General features: G+C 36.6%; 1 protein-coding gene across 1 annotated transcript; it reads left to right on the forward strand.

The window, feature by feature from the left end:
- Positions 1-3,685: 3,685 nt before the first annotated feature.
- LOC107801319 (uncharacterized) lies at positions 3,686-4,531 on the forward strand. Its single transcript, XM_016624627.2, has one exon. It carries the CDS (start codon positions 3,809-3,811, stop codon positions 4,418-4,420), a length of 612 nt encoding a protein of 203 aa, XP_016480113.1. The 5' UTR covers positions 3,686-3,808; the 3' UTR covers positions 4,421-4,531.
- The last annotated feature ends 20,641 nt before the right edge of the window (positions 4,532-25,172 follow it).

Below are 25,172 nucleotides of genomic sequence, written 5' to 3' on the forward strand. Positions count from 1 at the left end.
ATCCACACCTTTGGGAATAATATAATTTGGAACCATTCCACTAATTTTCTCTCTTGCTTTTTGAAAGTAGAAAGCCAAGAAAAGTAAAAGAGCAAAAAAGACATAAAGTATGAGGACATATTTAATAAAACTTGATATTTCTATAAATGATTTTCATAGTAGGAGATTCTTCTGAAGATCAATTTTATTTCAATCTCTTGCAGGATATAAACTATACTCAACATGTATTTCAGTTTAGATTCCATAATATATATATTCTATCATAAAGTAACATCGGAGTTTTTCCATCCCAAATTTTTTTATGCTAGTGGTGTCTGACCTATTTGTGTACATCTTTGACTATTTCGTCGAGTATTTATTACGTTTTGTCAGTACATGTGTCAAATAACTTTCTCCATCAAAATGTACGCATATATAAGAAGAAATCATCTAATACTTCTTGTTTATTGAGATTTGAATACTGATCTCTCGAACGTTTTTTAGAACTAATAAATATAAAAGCTTATGTAGTCGGACGAGTCTCAAACCACTAGAGCAAATATAGAGGTGGCAAAATGGTTAAAAGAAAACAGTTATCCATGCACCTATATTATCCATTAAAAATGGGTTGGATAATGAACTTTTTTAAAAACGGGTCGAATATGGATAAGAACCATATTATCCACTTAGAAAATAGTTAACCAAATAGATAACCAATGGATAACTAATGTGTTTTAAATTTTACATTTGTAAAACCTCAAATTTATCAAGTTTGGGAGAGTAGAAATTCTCTCATAAGTGATCATATTCAAGAAGCCTTGGATAATATGAATATTCATATTATCCGCCGAATAATCCGTTTTTTATCCGTCTCAAATATGGGTCGTATCAGATAATTTATCCATTTTTAAATTACCTATTTTCGACCTGCTTATATCCGACCCAACCCGCCCGTTTGCCACCCCTAAGCAAATCCATGGTCCAAATTATTATTCTCCTCGTTGTGCCCTAACACCATTACAAAAATGAATAAATATAAAATTTTGGTTAGGTACAAATTATTGGAGCTCCAACCTAAAGATACAAAAAACATGTCCTAAATTATCAATGTAACAGATAACTAAAATATAACAATAAAAAAGTCATAATTTTAATAGAGATTTTTCACACAACCCCACATGACCACCGCCCATTGATATGATACCAGTGGCCATGATCTTCCCATATCGTTTCGAAAAATACAATTCAAAAATACACGATTAATGAATTTAGACTTTAATTAATATACCAAAAAATGTTATGACTTAGAAAGTATTTAGATATATTTAAATTAAAAATTTGAATAAAATCTTTTCTTTTCAATAAAAAAAGTACCCATCCGTTAATTTGTGTCTTATTTTCTTTTTAGTTTGATTCAAATATAATCTCTCGTATTTTGTAAATTTTTAGCTCCAATTATTCTCGATTTATGCTAATAACGCTTCATTATAGGGTGATATGACTCATTTAACACTAAAAATTTTACAGAGTGTTTTTATTATTTATATACACATTAGCAGGGACGGATATATATACCTTACCCCAAGCAATATTACGGGACACCGATTCGTCGAAAATTATAGATATAGATATATAGATATAAATAATAAAAATTAAAAATATTTAGTATAGATATGAAAAATGACATTGCTGGTTATTATAATAATTTATTTATTAATTTAATTTTTAAAAAATTAACACTATTTATTGTATACGGTAAAAATCAGTCTTAAAAGTTGGGTGACTTAGGAAGTGACACGTGTCAAGGATGACCAGTCAACTAGATACGAACCTGTGATCGGATAAGAATCAATTCAAGATATGATCGTTATAGAAATATTACGGAAGACTCCAAGATTCCTCCGGTCTTTATTAGCCTTTATTAGGCTTTTTTACATTTTATTATTCATTATCATCTTTTAATTATATTTTATTATAACATTAATATTGATAATTGAGGGGGTATAATTTATAAATCATACACCTCATAGCTCTAGAGACTTTCATTCTATTGTAAAACATCAAGATATACTAATAGCAAAAGACTAGTATAATTTCTCTCAAGCTTTATATAAGTGTTGTTGGGATTTCACAATTATTTTTGATTCTGGTGGGAACATTCTAAAGCCTGAGTTTGTTCTTACTTTAATTGTCTTTATTTTATTTACTTTGCTATATGTTAGTTTATATTTTCGGATCAATTTAATTTATGTATCTATAAATCACGTTACAAATTTAATTGTACGGTTTGTACGGAAAACACTTATTACAAACCTTGCGTATGCCATTCCACTTTAGTTTAAGCCACAAATTTTTAAAAATATTCGTTACATTTTAAAAAATTTGTGCTACTGATATACATGAAATGAAAAGGAGAAAAATAATTCATTATACCTTTATTGGAAGTAGACATAAATAAATAAAGAAAACATGTATACGTGGAATCTATGGAGAGTGAGTCACTAAAGCTGATAAGGCACGTGGCAGTCTATTGGTGCCCCCACTACTACAGTGTCCGTTAATCAAACGGCAAAATCCCTTGTCGTTTTGTTTAGTTATCAGCTTATCCCTAGCCCGTGGTTTCCGAATTCCTAGGTCCTGTAACTTTTTTAACTATGGTTATATTGTTCTACTATTCTGTGGCCACTTGCTTGGTCAAGAAATTGAATTCCCAAGGAATTGAAAATGTCTTATTTGCATCCTCACCCTTTTATATTTCCATAATTTACATTTGGTGCCACAATAAGTTTTGATATTTTTTATCTTTGTTACTCCATTCGTTTCTTTTGTGAACCTATTTCATTTTTATTTTATTAAAAATAATAATATTTTTTTTAATTTAAAAATAATTTAACTTATACTTTTAATTTTATTCTTAATAAGAAATTTTATAAATACTATAATATAATTAAGGTCACAAATTTTAAAAGAATTATAACCACACAAATGTGATGGTTTGTTTAAAATCATAAATTTTAAAAATATTTATTTTTTTATTAAACTCTGTGCTCAATCAATATATCACATAAATTGAAAGTAAAGGAGTACTATTTGCTTAGGCTAAAGGGTTTTGACAGGTTTATCAAAAGTACAAAGAAACCAATGATAATATTAAACAAGACAGATTTATGTAGAATTAAAAGCAAATAAAGATTACTAAATAAATTTTGTGAAATAATTTTTTCTTGTTAATATTGGTCCTTTTATATTAAATATTAAATTTTAACAGAATTTTTTTTCTCAATTTATACAATAGTATAAAATTTTCGACAACTTTTGCAACAAAAAGTATCCTTAATAATGTAATTTTATCGGCATATGAATATGATAGTATATAAAATTTTCACAGCTCTTGTCACTTTTTAACTATTCACTTAATTTGGATTTTGGAGCATTAAAGGATTCAAATATTACCGACATACAAAATTCCAAATTGTTATGAAGGAAATATCTGTTCATTAGAACTGACATGATGTGCATATAGTGTATTTATGATTTACTTAACCATCAAGTATTAGCTGTACTATTATTATAGTTAATGCATTTGGACCAAAAACATATTTCAAAGAAGTTAAAGGGTTCACCACGCAATTAAAGGAGAAGTATCCCAAACCCAATATGAAAAGGAAATAGCAGTTGGACTCCTATAAATAGATACCTCGAGTGGTGCTTAGGTTTGCCAAACCAAATAGCCCAAACGGGTTTAGAAAAAAAAGAAGGAAAAGAACTCTTCTAGTTTTCTCTCTCTTCTCTCGATTCCTCTGCTCTTTCTCTAAACAGTTACACAACAATGGCGGCTACTCGGAAGTCAAGCGGACCGGTTCTCCGGTCACTTTCACCGGCTGGAAGATTTTATTCTCCGGGTCAAAGGACCGGTTCTGCTTTTGCTTCCTCAACTTCCGGTTTTTCAACCGGTTCACATACAATTCTCCACAGATCAACTTCTCCGAACCGTGTGAACTTATACAGCTCAAGGTCGTCATCTCCGGCGTCATCCGTACGGTTTTCTCTGGACCGTTCGACTTCACCGAGCCGGTCTATTTCTGCTTTAAACCGGAATCACGTGGTGCAGAACCGGAGTTATAAATCCTTGCCTAGTAGCGGTCAGAAGAAGACGTGTATGTGCTCGCCGACGAATCATCCAGGTTCGTTCCGATGTAGTCTACATAAGAATATTGTTGCAAGCAGTAGCCGTGCGCCGTCGTGCAATCCGAATCAGTTGCATATGAGGCGGTCCGCCATGACGAACTCACTTGTGAGAATCGGAACTGTAGAAGGTGATTTGGTGAAGAGAGCGTTAGCCGCTTTGATTCGTCCTTCGTCTCATCAACAGCGCCGCCGAGGCGATTTCCAGCATAGACCTAGTCGGCTTTCTGTCATGTCCAAAGTCGAGGATTCGTAAAGCAGATAGCCGTAGAAAATCCTATGCCCTAAGATCCGACTGTGTATAGACTTCTATAGTTACGATTTTTTTTTTATAACTATAGCATAAAAAATCCTCCAATTTTTGGCATTTTTGTCCATGGAGCTTCAAATTCTGATAATATATCGGTAAAATCAAACTCCGTAAGGCCTAAATTAAATTAATTTAATTGATAACAATTCAGAGTCAATTTCTTCAATGTTTTTTATTATCATAATCCATTGCTTCACTCGCCAAACCAGTTATCACATCAATTCCATTTCATTTACCGATATCCATTCTCCGTCACCGTTATCCGTTCTCCATTCTCCTCACCGCTATCCATTCTCCGTTACCGTTATGCATTCTCCGTTACCGTTTTCCATTCTCCATTCTTTTTCTGTTTGGTCAGGCTGTACGCCGTATCTGTCCCGTGGTTGTATGCGTGATTTCCGTGTATGTATTTCAAGGTGGAATATATACGTATCTAGGTACTGCGGAATTACATATATATACACGTACGTGGAGGCGGTATACGTACGTATATATGTATTTTTTGTTTTAGTTATATACATACGTATTTTTTGTTTTAGTTATATACATATTTAGTTTATTTTATTACTTTTGATTTATAAAATTTGAAGTTGTGACTGACTATATTTGTTGTTTTTTACGTTGCAGGTATTTGATGGTTAGATTCGTTTGGCAGGACTTGAACAGTAATCAGGAACATTATCAGAGACCAGAATGAACAGAGGATAATTAAAATTTTAAACATATTTTGGACAACATAGATTTTTGCACTAAATAGATAATTAATTGATTACAAAGATGCTTAATTGAAGTTAATCAATTTTAAAAACAAATAATGGTAAAAGGTACTTTTTTAGCCACAAAAACAAATAATGGTTCGGGTGACCCTTTAAGTTGGTTTGGTAAGTAACTTTGTCATGATTATATTCATTGCCTTTTTTTAATAGGATTTTCTTTTCAACATTTACAAAAGCAATATAGTAATCATGAGTCATGACGTTAAGATTATTAATTTGAAACAGATGGAACACTTCGACTGCACACAATATATGTATAAAAATAATATCATATACTTTAATGGTAACTGGATTTTCCCACTGTATATATAAGCTATTTTCTTAGATAACTTGCTTTTGGTTCCTTCGGTCGAATAGCTACTATAAAGTACTCCCTCCCTCTTAAATTATATGTTAGTGCTTTTACTTAGGAGGTATTTTTGATTATTTGCCTTTATTTATATTTTATTAGTATTTGAACAATTATAATATTAGTTCATAATTGAGGTGTTGATAATTTTTAAAAATAATTATTACTCAGGTTAAAATAAAAAAAAAAATATAATTTGTTTTGAATTTTTAAAATGATAAATAATTTGAGAGAAATATATTTAGAAATTACGACAGTTAATTTGGGACAGAAGGAGCAACATTAGAAAGATATCAAAGCGTATTTTTTATTGAAAATGATTTAAGCCTTTAAATATATAAGTTATGTTTTTTTTACTTTGTGTTAAAACAAGGTCTATACAAAAGTTGCTCATTTTTTTCTACTTTGAGTTAAAAGATAGTTTCACAAAATATTCCTTTTGTCCATGTTTGACACTATCTTTTTAGTCATTTGAAAAACTGGTCATCTATATATTAAGTTTGAAAGTATTTAACTTAGATTATTTATTGTAAAAATACAAATATCATAACAAATTTAAGAACACGAGTTCCAAGAGTCTTAAAATTACCTAAATTATAAATACTATATTTAAGTTCATATATTTTAAAACCTTCATTTATTCTTTATTTCCATACCTGATCAAATAAGTGTATATAATTAAATTGTAAAGAATATATAATAAGCACTACTATAACGCATGAGTTCAGCAATATCTTAATTATACCGTATAAATAACCTATACGTATTTCCAATTTAAAGCGTATCATTTTTCAACCGCTATGTTAGTGTACACGACGTCACTAAAGACAAAGTCGTCGAAAGTTTGGAGCTGCTGCCCATAGTGTAACACAATAGGAGAGACCGAGAGAGCAGACAATTACAGCTAACAATTTGCTAAACCCATTAAATTTACATTGGGATAATTGACATTGGTTATTTATTAAGAATCCTATACTAACATATCTAATGTTCTCAATTTAACAATTAATAACATGGTAGAATAAATAAAATTCGTTCACTTTTAATTAGAAAATTTGTGTTTATGTTATAATCTATATTCTCTATAACATCACTTTGTTATAACATTCAAAAATATTCGAAACAATTGAGGCTGTCATAGAGAGGTTTGGCCGTAACGGAGAACAATATTTGCGAATCCGGCGTGGTTGAAGTACCAAAACAAATATAGAATGAAAAACCAAAAAAAAATCTCAACCTATAGCGTTGACTTTTCTGTAACAAAACTATAATATAGGCACCTAAAAGGAAGTGGAGGTATGAAAGGTTTATGGAAGTACTTTTGTTATAATCTCAACAGCTTCAAACCTATTATTTAACAGCTTCAAACCTATTATTCAACTCAGTTCATAACTTCATATCTACTTCATTATAATTTATAGTATTGCTTCCTAATTTCAACAAAAAAATGATAGTATTATATTTGAAGTGTCAAACATTTTGTTAACCCCACTTTGTCGAGTTTCTCGCTAATTATCAAAATCTGTTGTTACACTAATCTATCTGACGTGCTTTTTCTATGATGTAAATCTTAAAAAGAATTAAGAAATCGACGAGAAGTAGCATTGTAAATCATGTCTCTACAATTCTTTTTAGACATAGGGAATAGTATTATTTTACGAGAACAAAGAAGTAATCAAGTATTCCCTTTGTTTCAATATATATGTAATTATTTTCTTATCGGAAAAGTGTCAAATATGCTTATGAATTATTGAAAATAGAGCACTTATGCCCTCCATTTGTATTTAGGTATAAAATTGTCCTTGCCGTTAATAAAGTTGTTCACTTTTGCCCCTCCCCACTAACAGACTCTACATCAAGGACAATTTTGTACCCAAATACAAATGGAGGGTATAATTGCTCTATTTTCAATAGTTCAATGGCATATTTGACCATTTTCCGTAAAAATAATACTTTTTTGCTAAGTTGAAAAAATCCAAATATGCCCCTAAACTATTAAAAATAGAGCAATTATATCCTCCGTTTGCATTTGGGTACAAAAGGAGGGCACAATTTTGTACCCAAATACCCACATAAGAGAAATGTAAAAGTGAAATTTGTGATAGTACCTTATGGATGTATCGATATGCGGTTGCAAATTAAAATAGGAAGATGAAACAAAAAAAAATTCACCATTAATTACTTGGTACTCTAATAATAAGATTTTGCATTAAGAATTGATATTACAATGTAAAAGGTCATTTTATTACGGATACACCAATGATGAACAATGACATTGTATCCTTTGAGCAGATCCGGATTCGAGTCCCTCTAAAGGGGTATTGTTTGGTTATCTTACATGCTAGGACTTGGGAGTTCAAAGAATATAAAAATCAAATCACACATATTTGATTCGGTAAGAAAATAATAAATAAAAAAAGTGAAGTAGGAGGTTGTGATCAGCTGGCCGAAGGAATTTTTCGGTGAGATTTTTCGTCATTGTAGTAATTACTACGTAAAAGATATGGCAAGACATTCCTTTCCCTCTTTTTTTTTTAAGAGAATACTTTTTCTCCAACATGTATTTTCAACTCAGCGAAAAAGTATTATTTTATACGGAAAAGAGTCAAATATGCCCTTGAACGAAAATAGAGCAATTATGCCCTCCGTTTGTATTTGGGTACAAAATTGTCCTTGATGTGGAGTCTGTTAGTGGGGAGGGGCAAAAGTGAACCACTTTATTAACGGCAAGGGCAATTTTGTACTCAAATGCAAACGAATGGCATAATTGCTCTATTTTCAATAGTTCAGGGGCATATTTGAATCTTTTCCGTTTTCTTATTATACCATTTTGTTTTAACAAAAATAATATATTTTTTTGTATTTAAAAATAATTAACTTTAATTTTTTTATTTTATCCTTGATGAGAAGTCTTTTATTGTCAAATAAATGTTATGGTATATTTAACCATACATGTTTCAAAAAATTTATAGCCACAAATATTATGGCATACTTAAGACTATAAATATGTATAGGGAGAAATACGACATGACTCATGGCCGCTTAAAGGAAGGACACGTGGAACACAAGATGGAGATGGCCACCGAACATAGCTATTCAGCTTGTCACCGGAAGGAATAACGATCATAAAAGGAGTATTAAATGATTTGCGCCATGTAACATTTAATATGGAATATTTTGCAGCATTAAGGATGATGGCTCGTTACAAGGAATTTAGCATTTATGTCTAACGTTACATCTTCATCAATGGCCCTCATAATTGACATTAAAGAAGGGCATGATCCTAGGACTTCCTTCCCTAGACATAACTATAAATAGAAAGCTCAGTTATCATTGTAATGGACAAGAATTTTCTGGCTAACTTATATTACATTCTATATAGCATTTTAATACAATTTGATTCTCTCACTTTTGATCTTATCATTGTTGTGCCCGGAAAACTTTTTTATAGACTCATTAGCTCTGTTGTATCATTTACATTCTAAGGATATGCATTTCATATTTCATCAGTTATTTCATTACTTTTTGGATCAAACTAATTCACTTGTCTAGAAATCACGAACAAATTCAACTGTACCGTTTTTCGGGTAAACAGTTTGGCGCCCACCGTGGGCCTAGATAGCCGTGTAATTAAATTGATCCTTGCCTTTTTTACTAACAAGTTTGATTATTTTTGTCTTAGCAAAAATCACAAAAGAAATGGCAGATAACACTATTAACGGCACGCGCAACCCTGAAATTTAAGGGGAGCAACCTCAATTCGAGGATACAATCTGTGACACTCACAATGGGGAGAACAACGCCGCAACAACGCATGATGGGCGATACCCTCGACAGGTTCGGGAGAGGACTCCTGATGATGCTGATGAGGAGCGTGTAGCGGGTGCAGTGAGGGTCCTGCAAGAGCAACATGCAATCATTCTAGGCCATCTCATACAGCAGGATTAGGTTATGATGGAACTAAAGCATGCGCTATCAGGTGCTTCAAATGAGTGAATAGGCGAGATCCAATTCCTCCCGAGGTTCCCGCAAACCAAACGACGCGGAGAGTCGACAACAACACTCCCAAGGGCGAAGTTGGCTCTGATGGGTCCGGAGGGAGTAGATCCGACCTCAACAACGATAACGATCTATTCAAGGAAAAACTTTTGCGGTTCATGAAGGAAGTAAACGCCTGCATGGATCAAATCCCGGGCGCACCACCAGTATTGAATGGCCCAAACTCAAAGAAGTATATTCAGTTACCGTACAAGCCGAGTGCGGCCCTGAAACTAATCCCGAAGCAGTTCAAAATTCCCGAAGTGCCAAAGTATGATGGAACTTCAGATCTGTAAGAGCACATTACCACTTATACAACAGCAGTAAAAGGAAATGATTTGGCTCCTCACAAAATTGAGTCCGTGTTGTTGAAGAAATTTGGTGAGACTCTCACGAGGGGAGCTTTAACGTGGTATTCACTATTGCCCGAGCATTCCGTAGATTCCTTTGAGGTGCTCGCAGATTCTTTTATCAAGGCTCATGCCAGTGCCAGAAAGGTGCAGGCCCGAAAGGCCGACATATTCAGGATCGCGTAGGGAGAGTCCGAATTATTGCGAGAGTACGTCACTCGGTTCTAAAAGGAAAAGATGTTACTACCGGCGGTCCCGGATGAATGGGAAGCTGAAGCATTCACCAAAGGTTTAAATCCGAGAAGTTCGGATGCTTCCCGGAAGTTGAAGGAAAGTCTGCTCGAGTTCCAAGCAATGACTTGAGCGGATGTCCACAACCGGTACGAGTCAAAAATAAGGATCGAAAACGATCGGGATGGTTTACCATCGCCATCAAAGGACGGGAGAAGAACAAAGAAAAAATGAAAGATGATATTGACACAGATAGACGGACTTCGAGGGGCTGATTTTTGCCCTACAAATGGACAGAAGGCCGCGACAGGAGTTTTCGGATAATAGACAAGTTCACCGTTGATAGAAGGACAGATCATGGCTGGAACAATAGATCGCTGCAGGATAAAGAAATCTGGGGGTTGCGAGATTCTTCTTACCCAAAGTTATCAGAGTGTAACTTCAATATCAGTGTAGTAGAGTTGGTGTCGCCCATAAGGAATATCAAAGAGGCACGATTCCCAAGACCTATGAAATTCGATCCCAGCCAGAGGGATCCCAATTTATGGTGTGAATACCATGGCACTAACGGCCACCGGACAGGGGACTGCCGAAACCTTCGGGAAGAAGTGGCAACACTATTAAAGAATGGTCACCTCAGAGAATTCTTGAGCGACCGAGCTAAAAACAATTATGGTCGTAGCAGAGGCAATGCTGAAACCTCGAAAGCAGGAGAAGAACCTCCACGCCAAACGATCAACATGATCTTCGGAGGGAATGAAATTAACGGGGTCACCTTTTCGGCAGCAAAGAAGGCAAAAGTATTGATAACTCATAGTAAAAAGCTCTGGGAAGACGCTATCACATTCACGGATGAAGATGCAGACGGATTACTGCTGCTGCACAATGACGCACTGGTAATTTCTTTAAATGTGTTGGATTTTAAAATTAAACATGTTTTAGTGGATCCAGGAAGTTCCGCTAATATCATACAATGGAGAGTATTAGAGTAAGATAAACTCACCAGAAGCATTATCCCGGCAACGAAACTCCTCGCTGGATTCAACCTCGCAAGCGTGACAACTCGGGGAGAAATTTTGCTGCTCACGAACGCTTAGGGAGTAATGAAGACAACTCTCTTCGAAGTGGTAGATGGAGACATGAGATATAATATCATCTTGGGAAGACCAAGGCTGCACGAGATGAAAGTTGTGCCTTCAACATATCACCAACTGTTAAAGTTTCCGACACCCGAGGGGATCAAACAGATAAGGGGTGATCAACCAGTAGCAAGGGAGATGAATGCAATTTCGGTTTCCAGTATCAAAGGAAAGAAACATGCAGCAAAGCAATTACCGGAACCGATACCTGCCCCCGAGCTAGAGGAAGATAATCCGGGGATAGAAGAGTCGGAACAATATTAGGTACCAAGGTATTTTCAAGTACCGGAAGAGACGGACGCGACAGAATCCACGGCAAAAGATTTGGAGCAGGTTGCATTGTTCGAAGTCCCGGAGCACATGTCGCACGAAGATATGACAGGCATCCCAACGAAGATAGTCATACATAAGTTAAGCTTGGATCACAACATACCTCCGGTAAGGCAAAAAAATGCCCTATTTCTGAAGCAAGGAATAAATTCGTCAAAGAAGAGGTAACTCATTTACTTAAGATTGGTTCAATCCGAGAGGTAAGATATCCGGACTGGCTAGCCAATATAGTATTAGTACATAAGAAAAATAATAAATTTCGTATGTGCATAGATTATAAGGATCTTAATAAGGCATGCCCGAAAGACTCATTCCCATTGCGAAATATCGATAAGATGATTGATACTACGACCGGGCATGAGTTAATAAGTTTCCTCAATGATTATTTTGGGTACAATCAAATCAAGATGAACCTAGAAGATCAGGAAAAGACTTCGTTTATAATGCGTTTTGGTATATATTGTTACAATGTGATGCCCTTTTGGCTAAAAAACATCGGAGCCACTTATCAACGGCTCGTGAATAAGATGTTTGAAAAACAAATAGGAAAGACTATGGAAGTATACATAGACGATATGCTCGTTAAGTCTTTGAATGCAGGTGATCACTTGAAGCATTTGCAAGAAATATTCGACATCTTGAGGGAGCATAATATGAAACTTAACCCCGAGAAGTGTGCGTTCGGGGTTAGTTCGGGTCAGTTCCTAAGATTCCTAGTATCACAAAGGGGAATTGAGGTAAATCTCGACAAAATCAAGGCCATAGAAGACATCCCGGATCAATTGTCTAACGTAAAAGAAGTCCAAAGGCTCACGGGGAGATTGGCAGCTTTGAGCAGGTTGATTTCATGTTCATCGGAAAAATGTCATCGCTTCTTCGCACTACTCAAAAAGAAAAACAATTTTGAGTGGACACCGAAGTGTCAGCAAGCCTTGAGGGAGTTGAAGAAATATTTGTCAAGCCCTCCGTTGCTCTCAAAACCAAAGGAAGGTGAAATATTGCTACTCTACCTCGCGGTTTCAGAAGTTGCGGTGAGTGCAGTTTTAGTCCAAAAGGACGAAGGTATGCAATCTCCCATTTATTACGTTAGAAAATTTTAACGGGAGCTGAAACTCGCTACCCACATCTGGAAAAGCTGGCCTTAGCTCTCGTAGTCGCCGCTCGAAAGCTGAGGCCCTACTTTCAATGCCACCCAATAGCTGTGGTAACTACTTTCCCTTTGAGGAATATCCTCCATAAACCCGAGCTCTCGGGTAGATTGGCCAAATGGGCCATCAAAATGCGCGAATTCGATATAGAGTATAAACCGAGGACTGTAATTAAGTCGAAAGTCTTGGCTGACTTCGTGGACGACTTCAGTCCGGGACTATTGCCTCTAGAAGATAAGGAGGCAATAATGGTGTCAGAATCGACATCGGGAGTTTGGACCTTATTTACGGATGGAGCTTCAAACGTAAAAGGGTCCGGGCTCGGAATAGTTTTAATCACGCATTCGGGGTAACCTTAAGGCAAGCCATTAGAGCAATTCCTTTAACTAACAATAAATCAGAGTACGAAGCCTTGATCGCAGGGCTAGAATTGGCCTGGGGACTTGACTCCGAAGTATCGAAATCAAATGTGATTCACAGTTGGTGGTAAATCAGGTCTACGGAATTTTTGACACCAAAGAGGAACGTATGCAACAATACGTGGTAAAGGTTTAGGCTCTACTGACACGATTCCAGGAGTGGTCAATAACTCATATCCCGAGGGAAGGTAACGTGGAGGCAGATGCATTGGAAAATTTGGGCTCATCAACAGAAATCCAAGGATTGGAATCAGGGACAGTAGTACAACTGATGAACTCAGCCTTGGACACAAATGGTTAATTTGAGGTGAATTCGACTAGTTTGGTCTGGATCTGGAAAAATGAAATAATCGATTATCTCGAGCATGGAAAGTTGCCCGAAGACCCCAAAGCATCAAGAGCGTTGCGCGCCAAAGCTGCACGTAATAGCTTCAAGAAAGGCCAATTCTACAGAAAATCCTTTCAAGGCCCGTTGGCCGAGTGCTTAGAAGCATCAGAAACTAACTATGTCATGAGAGAAGTCCATGAAGGGATATGCAGCAACCACTCGAGTGCAGATTCTTTGGTGCAGAAATTAGTTCGGGCACGATATTACTGGCCCCGTGTGGAACAAGATGCCAAAGAGTTCGTACGAAAATGTGCTAAGTGCTAATGATATGCACCACTAGTAAATCAATCGCATAACCCCTACATTCGATTCTGTCCCCGTGGCCATTCATGAAATGGGGGATGGACATCGTCGGACCACTATCGTCGGCTCCTGGAAAGGTAAGGTTTCTTTTAATTTTGACTGACTATTTTTCTAAATAGGTGGAAGCAGGTCCTAATCAGAAGATCGGAGAACGCGAAATGGTCGACTTCCTATGGAAAAATATAATTTGTAGGTTTGGAATACCAAAAGAGATTGCATGCGATAATGGGCCGCAGTTTATCGGCGCAAAAGTTACAAAGTTCCTTGAAGATAAAGACGATTACCTCTTCACCTTATCATCCGAGTGCAAATGGTCAAGCATAGTCAACAAACAAAGTGATTATTCAAAACCTCAAGAAAAGGTTGGAAGCAGCAAAAGGCAACTAGCCCGAAGAATTACCTGGGGTTCTATGGGCCTACCGAACAACAAGTCAAGAACGGGAGATACCCATTTTCCCTTTGTATATGGTGCAGAAGCTTTAATACCGGTGGAAGTGGGGGAACCAACCTTAAGGTATTTCAAGGCGAGCAAAGGATCGAACAACGAAGCAATGCTAATTAACATGGATCTGCTCGAGGAACGCAGGGACTTGACGCATGTTAGAATGGCGGCCTAAAAGCGGAGAATGGAGCGTTATTATAATCGAAGAGCCAACCTACGATATTTCAAAGTAGGAGACTTGGTCTTGAGGAAGGTAACTCAAAATATCGGGGAACTCAACGCGGGCAAGTTAGGCCCAACATGGGAAGGCCCTTACCGGGTTTCAGCTATCACTGGGAAAGGATCATACGAGTTGGAAAACCAAAATGGAGACAAGTTGCCCAGTAACTGGAACGCGGCTCACCTCAAAAGATATTACTGCTAACGAACAACAGTCAAATGGAAAGTATGTACTGTACTCTTTTTTCCTTCGTTCAGTTTTTGTCCCAATTGGGTTTTTCTGGCAAGATTTTTAACGAGGCAGCGACGGAAAGCATACTATGAAGACAACAGTGGTAAGACCTTTGATAACAAGGCAAACAAACAAGTTTTCACTCGGGGACGATTAGATAATCTTTGCTTCGATATCAAATTCCCACCGGAAAGTTAAGTTCGCTACCAAACAGGGGTTACTCGATTGTTCCCGAGTACAAATCACTAGAGGACTATTAGATATTCTTTCGCTCGATAGCATGAGTTCCTAATGGGAAACAAGATATGTTGTCGAGTGAAGGATTACCTAGCAATTCATTAGTGGGATCTTCGAAGACACAAGACTTCCAATGTTCCAATTCACAATCTTCGCATTCGAACACTGTTGGGAATGATATGAGGATACGGCAACACTGAATGCCACGTTAATCGGGAAACAAAAAATTCTGGAACAGAATACATCATCGGGACCGGAGACTGCACATCCATCCCCGTGGATACAAGTTGTACAAGATAAGCCACAAGTCATGGCAATTTCTTTATAGCCACAAGTCATGGTAATTTCTTTTCTGCATAGCAAAATGCTTATGTACTTTTGAAAATAGAAGGAATTAAATGAAATGAAATCCTTTTGTTTTTATCTTGTTTCTTGTCTGAACGATGATTAATTTTACCATTTGAAAGTAAAACAAGTACTTCAAATGTTTGTACCGTAATGAATAGGAGACGTCATCTTCAAGAGCACCGTAAACATAAGAGGGCACTCTCTTATAAAAATCATCACGTTAAAGGGTTGGTTCCGGAAGAATCAATGCCCGGAATCCATAATGCCATCGGGAAAAAATACACCTGAAGCTGCATACGAAAAAGATGCAAAAAGCAAAGTTGCGTAAATACTTATTGAAACCCTCATGTAAAAGGGATAATTCTCGAAACCAAAATGCTTCGAAGAAAAAGCATTCGAGATTACACATAATAAAGTGCGAACATAACAACATGCGCAGAATACTTAAGCAAGTACGAAAGTTAAAGACTTGCATGAATATTCAAAACGAAAATAAGACTCAACCGATACTTGAGCAAAAAATATGTTTATATTTACAAGGGCGCGTCAGAGTGATAAAGGTACAAAATAGAAAAAGAAAGAAAAAGTTAAGCTGCAACGTCTCCAGAATCAGGAGGAAGAGAAGTATCTGCATCCTCGGGAGTTGGTTCCACCGATGGCTCAACATTTTCCCCAGCTTGGTCTTCGGCATCATCACCTTCCGACCCCTCTTCAGTTTTCGAAATTCGGAACTAGAATTAGAAGAACCTAGAGCGTCAGACTGCGCCGAGAGTCTATTTTTGTCAACCAACTCAAGCTCTCGGGCCTTAGGAATTTCGGCATCAATGTCAATGATACCAGTCTTGGCCTCTTCCAAGGTTTTTCTCCTCATGCTATACATGGAATAAGCTTTTTCAACAATGAGGGAAGCCGCTCGGTGCTTGAGTTCTTCTTTGAGTTGAGAAATTTTGGCGAAAAGGTTTTTCCGGGCGGACCTAGCAGATTTGAGACTGACATCGAGCTCACTGACAATTGAACTATAAAACCTATTATGCTTGATAGTTTTCCTGTACTTATCCTCCAATTGGGCATGTTTCGCTACCACAGCAGCAAGCTCTTCACTTTTGGATATTAAGGCGGCCTCTAAGTTAATCACTCTTTCAGCAGAGGCAACCTCACAATCGTTTGCAGCAAGAACGACGTTCTGGACTTCTGCCCATTTAGCCTTGGATTCATCAAATCTAACCTTCAACGGCCTAATTTCTTGGCAAAGGGCCACCATTTCTTGCTCGCTCTGCTGCAAACGGGCCTCCAAAACAACGACCTCGGTAGCCTTGGTCTCCAGTTCCAAGAAGCGGAGAACAGTCTAGTCCCGTTCCGCCAAAAGATGATCCCATTCAGAAGTAAGTTCTTCCTTCTCACGAATCAGCCTTTGGAGGCCCTCAGAAGCAAGAAAGTTCGCCTACAAAACAGGAAGAGGTAAAACGTAGAGTACATTTGTTCAAAAGTAGAATAAATAACAGAAGAAGAAAGGAACGTACCGTTGCGGCATTATGTATAGCTTTGTTTAACAAACACTCTCCTGAGAGTGTCTGAATCTTCCTCCAGTCTTTTTCTGAAGCCAAAGGCTTCAGATAGTTAGCAAGCTCCTCCGGCCTCGAAAGCAAGTTGCACCCGGTGGAGACCGAAAGGGTAACACTCCTCCTCCTTTGTGGCTCTTCAAAAGGGGCAGCATAATTTTGCCCCAAATTCCCATGAACTGAAGACTGGGGAGGAGGGTTACCTTCTTCACGGTTAGGTGCGGCCAATAGAGATGATGTAGCAACCGTTGTTTGAAGAGTGGACGAAGATGGAAATGATGTGGCAGTTGCTGGTGATTGTGAATGTGGAGATGAAGCTGATGGAGTTGAAAAGTGTGAAGCAACTGCATCAAATACAGTGTTGGTTGTTTGATGATCGCCAACCAAAGACAGAACAGACCTGGTACTCTGCCTTGTAGTACCGAGCACAACAATTGGGGCCCAAGAACGGGAGTTGGCATTATCTACCAAATCAAATTCTCCCCAAAGTGCCGAGACATCATCCTCGGTTAGTATGACTGTCTCAACAGGTTAAGCATCTTGTTGAGATGATGAGGATCGTCGCCTTCTGTGTAAAGAAGATCCCTCATCATTAGTTGCTTCATCATCATCGATCATCATAGTGTCTATGATCGGCCCGGAAAAAGGACCAGTCATCATCGCCACCGGAGATGACTCGGGGGCATCAACCTTTGCCCTCTTAATCTTTTCTCTGGCCGCAGAGGAACGACTTCTTTTTGGTTGCTTGTTCTCTGGCTGTGGACTCCGTAAAGAAATTTTTGCACTCGAAGCAGGCCCGGAGATGCCTGTTCGAGTAAGTGCCTCCTGAAGCAGCCTCGCCGCATCAGCATGGTCAGCCAAAACATCCTCCTCGGGTACATCAACTGAGCCCGCAGGTAGACCTAATTTCGTGAGCAAGTCAGAAGGGTTCAACCAAGTTAGTGGAAGCGAGGTAAATTAAAGTTACCATGATTTTTGGCTTTCCACCCGTACTTAATGGACAGTTTTTTTCACAAACGGTTTTCGGGTGTTGTGACATCTAAGATCTTCTGAACCCACCGGTCTAAGCCTTCTATCACCGGTGGGATCCATCGATTCGCTGTAACAAACGAAGGTTGAAGGATCAATACAAGCATGGAAGAATATTTTGTAAGAAAAGATGTATTAAAGAGAACTTACGAGAGCGGTTCCAAGCAACCGGAAAGGATGAAGCCGTTGTTGGAATAATGTCATTGGTGGCAACTGTAACGAACCGTTCTATCCACCCACGGTATTTGTCGTCATCCATGCTAGACAGCAAAGCATGGTGGCCACGCTTGCAAAGGTTTATCATTCCCCCGCGAAAGATTTTGTGGGAATAAAGATTCATCATATGAGCTAGGGTTAGCTCCTCTCCAGTTTCTAGGCACAAACGCCGAAGGCGGGCGTCCGTCCTCCACACTAAAGGACTTACATATGCAGACACACCTGGTAGTGAAGGCAAAACTCCGCAATCACGGAATCCAGCTCTCTGCTCAAAGAAAACTCACCCAAAGTAAAGGGATACGTGAAAAAATATGTAAACCCTTCCCTGGGAAGGGTCACTCGCTCCGATAGATCAGGAGCAATGATGTCCAACTCATAACAACGGCAGTCCTCCTTCACAGCAGGAATACTAGAAGGGCGAATAGAAGAAGGGTACCTAATAACAGCCCATGCGCGAGGGTTAGCAGTAGAAAATTTCTCTTCGAAATCCTTTGAAGTACTAAGCCTTCTTGGGATGATGGAACCCACTGCTGGAGGAATGAAATCCTCGGTTTTGTTCTTGCCCTTTGAAGAACTAGCACGTTTTGAAGAGGAAGCTATTGGAATAGAAGAAAAAAAAAAATTTTGGTTCGAAGAAGATGAGAGAAAAGTTGGGAAATAAATATGCAAGTTAGGAGTTTGAGAAATTATGAAGTACATAAAAGGAGGATGATGCATATGACTAAAAACTTGGTGGCTAAATTCATGGCCATGATTACCTCGATAATCAGCAAAAGGCGTGCTAAATCAAGGTAAGACACGTGTTTGGGGCATTAAATGCGGAGAGACATGCGTCTAATCAACCGTCAGTGACCTTCAAAAGGAATTATAGTAATTCTCGCCAAAAGAGTGTTTCTACCAAATTTTCAGTAACATAAAGTTATATCACCGAAAAGTAGGGGGACTATCTGTATGGGGAGAAATACGACATGACACGTGACCGCTTAAAGGACGGACACGTGGAATACGAGATGGAGATGGCCACTTAACATAGCTATTCAGCTTGTCACCGGAAGGAATAATGATCATAAAAGGAGTATTAAATGCTTTGCGCCCGGTAACATTTAATATGGAATATTTTTCACCATTAAGAATGATGGCCCGTTACAAGAAATTTGGCATTTATGTCTAACGTTACATCTTCATCAATGACCCTCATAATTGATATTAAAGAAGGGCATGATGCTATGACTTCCTTCCCTAGACATAGCTATAAATAGAGAGCTCAGTTATCATTGTAATGTACATGAATTTTCTAGTTAACTTATGCTACATTCTATACAGTATTTTAATACAATTTGATTCTCTCGCTTTTGATTTATCATTGTTGTGCCCGAAAACCTTGTTCCCGGACTCATTAGCTCTGCTGTTTCATCTACATTCTAAGGCTAAGTATTTCATATTTCACTAGTTATTTCATTACTTTTTGGATCAAACTAATTCACTTGTCTAGAAACTACGAACAAATTCAACTGTATCGTTTTTCGGGTAAACAAAATACAAAAGTCTTTTTTGTATCAACTTATGTGACTTAAATTGAAACGGCGGAAATAATAAATATTGAGGCAACTAATGGGTTTTCCATAAATGTGAAATAGTGGCCTTTCGAAATGAGTAGAAGCCATAATAAATAATTCTTATCTACGACTTTGCCGTCTTACTCTTGAAGGCCAAAAAAATAGTTGGCTTGGCACTGTCAAAGTCTTAAAATGAATAGGCAAATTAAAGCACTCTACTTATATTAGCTATTTGACAAATGCAACGAATCTTAAATTCAAAACTCAAAGATAAGGTTTCGAAAATGAGGTGTGTGGATGTGTCTTGTGAGGAACATTTTGCCATCTTTGTGTTTTGCTTGTACTTGCTTTTCTATACCACAAGAAAGTGAAATGTTAGAAAGTGACCCATTTTTGGACAACAGTAAATTTTTTGGATTCCAAAGCGGTGTCTGGTATTCTTATTAGGATCCGACTAAATTCAAATTCGTGTCGGAAAATTTTATATTGGGGAGTAAAACGCTCTCTAATAAAGGCGACTTCATACTCAAAGCTACAAACCTGAGACATTTGGTTAAGGATGAAAGAATAATTATCACTCCATCATAAGTTTTGCTGAGATTTACTTGGATCATTTTTGGTCTTCTCCTCTTTGCCTTTGGGGAGTCAAAAATTGTCTTTTCCAACTTTTTAATTTAAATTCCTTATGAATTTAGAATTATGCCGTTTTGATAGTAAAAAATATTTTTCAGAAAACAAAATTTGATGTCTAAATATTATTAACCTTTTGCGAGATTTTTCTACACTCAAAAATGATGAAATAACTTTTAATGTCAAGATATAAACTTTAGCTAAATAGGTAGTAAGAGTACACTTTTTCCAATTTCGTGGTAAAAGGGTAGTTTTCTATTCTCCAACAAAAAATAAAAAATTAGACATCCAAATATATTTAGGAAATGTATTTAAAAGAAAAAACAAAAGTAAGCAGGAAGATTTACGTTGTGTTTACGTATTCTCTTGGTTATTGTGGGCCCTTTTTCGGTCCAAAGCTGGAAACAGGCAAAAAGCAAAGGGCCCAGCCCACTAAGAGATAATGGGTCAATAACGTAATCCAAATACTAGTGGGCCCCTGATAAATAGTAGTGTCACTTTTATATTGACGTTTTCCCTTGACTACTTTAAGAAATTCAGTTGGACATTACGTCTGAGGGATGGCCTACCAGGGATAAAATTTATCTGATGACCTAGTGGATATTCTCATAATAGTAATAATAATATAATAATAATTATTATTATAATAATATGTAAACAATAACAATAAAGAGATAATCACAATGATAACAAAAGGCAAAAAGAAATAGCAGGTGAAGGAGCAATCGAGTTTTTTCTTATGTAGGCCCGTAATCCAATTCGAGGCTTGAGAGGTTGGCGATAATGGGTCTAAGGAGAGGTAAATTGATAAATTACTTGAGAGAAGCGATTAGGCAGGATTTGATATATCTTCGGCTTTACTAACGACATGATCTTTGATAGAAAGATATGAAGGTTAAGGATTAAGGTAATAGGTTAGTAGGTACAGATAGTGTTAGTATTACTTCCTTACTTCCTTAGTTCTTAGTTTTCTATTACTACCTTCTTCTTTTTTCGGTTATCTTATTTTTCTTGTTGTCGATATTAGGGATATACAGAAGAAACCAACAAACTGCACCAAACCTATATTTCGAGTCGAACAGGAAAAAAATGACTATGGTTTTGGTTTGATTTGGTTTGGTGTTGAAAAAAAACCTGACTATAATTGGTTTGGTTTAACTTAAAAAAAGTCAAACCAAAACCAAACCAACCCGACATTACATGTATACAAGTTTTAAAATATTTATACATATATTTATTATAATGTAATTTATGAATATTTTTTAAACTTTTTTTATAGTTCTCTATCTTAACGTATTATTTCAAGTTTGAGTTTTGAATTTTGAATGGTCCAATATGTTTTTTAGCTCATAAGTGTTAGTAATTCAAATAAAGCCCAAAGCAACACCAAATCAATACTAAAACTAACAATAAAAATTTCATGCAATACTAGAAATAGCAATAGTGATGGATATCTATTTTTTTTAGTTTATATTGGTTTTGACAATGAAAATGCATAACTTATTTTCTTATTATTTGATCATGTAATTAGTATTTAGTACTTATTAGTCGTACTTATTTTACCATGTTCATTTTCATTGTGGCTTATTAATTAGTAAAATTTCTTTCATGCGATTTTATTATCTTTATTGTTGAAGATTTTAGTACAATGTTATGACCCATCTCATATTATTTTATGTTTTTCTATTGAGTAACACCTTGTATAGTTGTAGTATTTTACTAGGACCAAAGAAATATTTGGAGCACAAGTTATATACTTGTGCTATGAAGATTTTATTGGAAAAAACTCGAAAACCCCGGAAAAAATGAAAAATTCGAAAAATCGAGATTGAAAAACATGTCTTTTGTTGGTTTGGTTTATAGATATAAAAATCCAACACAATTGGTTTGGTTTGGTAATTGAAAAAGCCGAACCAGTCCGACCTATGTACACCCCTAGTTGTTACCAGTCGCGAAGCCAGAAATTTCTCAAGAGTGTTCAAACTTGAAAGAAGTAACAAAAGAATTCTGACTAAGGGTATTCAATATATGTTATATACATCAAAATCTAATATTTTACTTATATATATAGTATAATTTTTCGTAATATTTCGACGAAGAGTGATTAATTGACCACCCTTAACAAAAGGTGGCTTCGCCCCTGATTGTTACTGCTTCTTGGCTTCTCCACTACTGTTTATCCTTTTCATGACTGTTGGGATTATGCTTTTCTTGAGCTGAGGGTCTATCGAAAATACCTCTCTATCTTCACGGAGGGAGAGGTAAGATCTGTATACACGCTATCCAACTCAAACCTCGCTTACAGAATTTCATTGGATATGTTATTGTTGTAATCTATTTATTAGGATGACGAAACAATAAAGTTAACTAAGAAAACTCTAATTTTACAAGATCGATATGCCAATAATCTGATCCTAATTTCAGCCATGATTAGATTTCTAAAAGAGCATGTTGCGTCTAACAGTCAGCAAGGTACCAATAGAGGGTTATCCACTACTAGAAATTCGGCAAAAATCGATCAAAGTTGACCGACCAACTTTAATCGGTAAAAAAATCGACCAAAAAACCGACCAAAGTTGGTCGGTTTTTCAAAATATTTAAATTTTTAAAATATTTTTTTTACGAAACCGACCAACTTTGGTCGGTTTTCTTTGGCGCAAAAATGCGGGAAACTATTTTTGAGTCCCGCGAAATTTATGTTTCAAGAAACCGACCAACTTTGGTCGGTTTTTCAATTAATATAAATAAAAATTAATATTAAAAAAACCGACCAAAATTGGTCGGTTAATTCGACGGGTCATTTAAAAAAACCGACCAATTTTGGTTGGTAATTTTACTTTTTAATAAAACCGACCAACTTTGGTCGGTTATTTTCGTGCGAAAATACAATTAAAGAGTATAAATCAAATAAAAGACAGTCTTAAAACAAAATGTACAAATGGTCTAGTGGTAGAATAGTATCCTGCCACAGTACAGACCCCGGTTCGATTCCCAGATGGTGAATTTTTTTTTACATAATTAAAAAACCGACCAACTTTGGTCGATTTTTTTTTGCAATATTTTTTTTTGAATTTAATTGACCGACCAAAGTTGGTCGGTAATTTCCGACCAACTTTAGTCGGTATTCCTTTCCGACCACAAAAATACTGTCCACACATAAATGGTCGCGTTTTGGTCGATTTTTTGCCATTACCGACCAACGTTGGTCGATTTTTTTGGTCGGTTTTTACCGAATTTCTAGTAGTGATCCATAAAAGACCAAGAACTTATTGAGGAAATAATCTTCTATGATCAATTATAATTATTTAAAATAAAATGATAAAGCCTACGAAGATCTTCTATTCTATTATATAGATCTATTATATTTTATTTTATTAGTCTCCTATAAAAAAAGATCATACAGCTAAAAACATGTGTAATTGATCATAAAACTTATCTCGCCGAGAGTGTTGGATAATAAACTACTCGCGCAAGTTTTTTTAAAAAGATTCTTAAGTATTTGAATCTCATGGAAAAGTTGTTACTAAGTTATACTAATTCAGTCATAAACTGTCATTACACAAGGTTCATCTACAGTAAAAAATTTTATATTAGTCGGGTCAATTTTTAATTTATTTTTGCATTATCGTCTACTATCCACTCATATCCGATCCGATCCGCCCCTTCCCCGTTTGAAACAATGTGACCACACCATTTTGAAAATGAAACCTAAAAAGAAAAAAAAATGTAATTGGAGATGTGGTAGGGGTAGGGTAGCATATGCCATTGGTAGTTCAAGGGAGCCCTACAAAATTCCATAAAGGGAAAATGTGATAAACCATGTAATGATGATAGGGTAGAAAATAGAAATACATAATTATCCCCTCAACTTGTATTCCATTTTGCAAATTACACACTTTTTAAAGTTTGCGAGAGTCCTATCACTCTCCTACATTTGTTTAAAATGGAATTATTATTCCTTTATTTCCTGGTGTGATACAGAAAGTGCACTCATTCAACACTCGACAATACATTAATTAACGTCGAAATCAATATCTCTATCGAGTAGTATCCTAATTGATAATGTATTATGTCTAATATACAACAGAGGTAGAGACATAATTTGAACTTATAGGTTCGAACTCTAAATCTTTTAAGTTGTTGGATTGTAAATTAATAATTTATATATATTAAATATTATTTTAAAATAAATACTCCGGTTGAGACTCAGGTCTTCGAAAACAACCCCGACAGGCACAACCACCGTTGGCTCGGGAGCTCTAACAACCTCGATGGCCTCCGTAGATCGGACTACCAAAGCCGATGAGCTATTTTCTTCTTCTTCTTCTTCTCTCAATCGTTGGACCGAGTCAATCGAAAGGGCAATTGCTTTTCTCCTTACCCTTCGAGTTTTGGGCTTGGGGTCCTCTGACCGAGAGGAAGCTCTTCGCTTCTTATATTCCCCCTGTTTAGGGACTAGGGACTTGTTTCCTTCTTCACCGCTTGAAGGCCTTAAAGCGGCATCCCTGGTTACTCCTGCACAAAAGGAAATCAATAACGAATAGAACGCAAAGAATACTTCAAAGGAAACAAGAAGCAAACCTCACCATGGTTCTTGGCCTCCCATCTGCCTTTTGCCAAATCACGCCAAGTGCGCTCGGCATAAGAGGAGGTCGAGGCTAACTTCTGAACCCAGTCCTCGAGGTCAGGCACCGCTTGTGGCATCCAAGAGGCATTTGAACATCAGGGAAGGACATCAGAAAAAATCGAAAAAGGACAT

This window comes from Nicotiana tabacum, chromosome 18 (genome assembly GCF_000715075.1).
Source record: "Nicotiana tabacum cultivar K326 chromosome 18, ASM71507v2, whole genome shotgun sequence".
In the NCBI taxonomy this organism is placed as follows: Eukaryota; Viridiplantae; Streptophyta; class Magnoliopsida; order Solanales; family Solanaceae; genus Nicotiana; species Nicotiana tabacum.

Coding starts and splice junctions, on each gene's coding strand:
- LOC107801319 (XM_016624627.2), top strand. CDS start 3,809: ATGGCGGCTACTCGGAAGTCAAGCGGACCGGTTCTCCGGTCACTTTCA.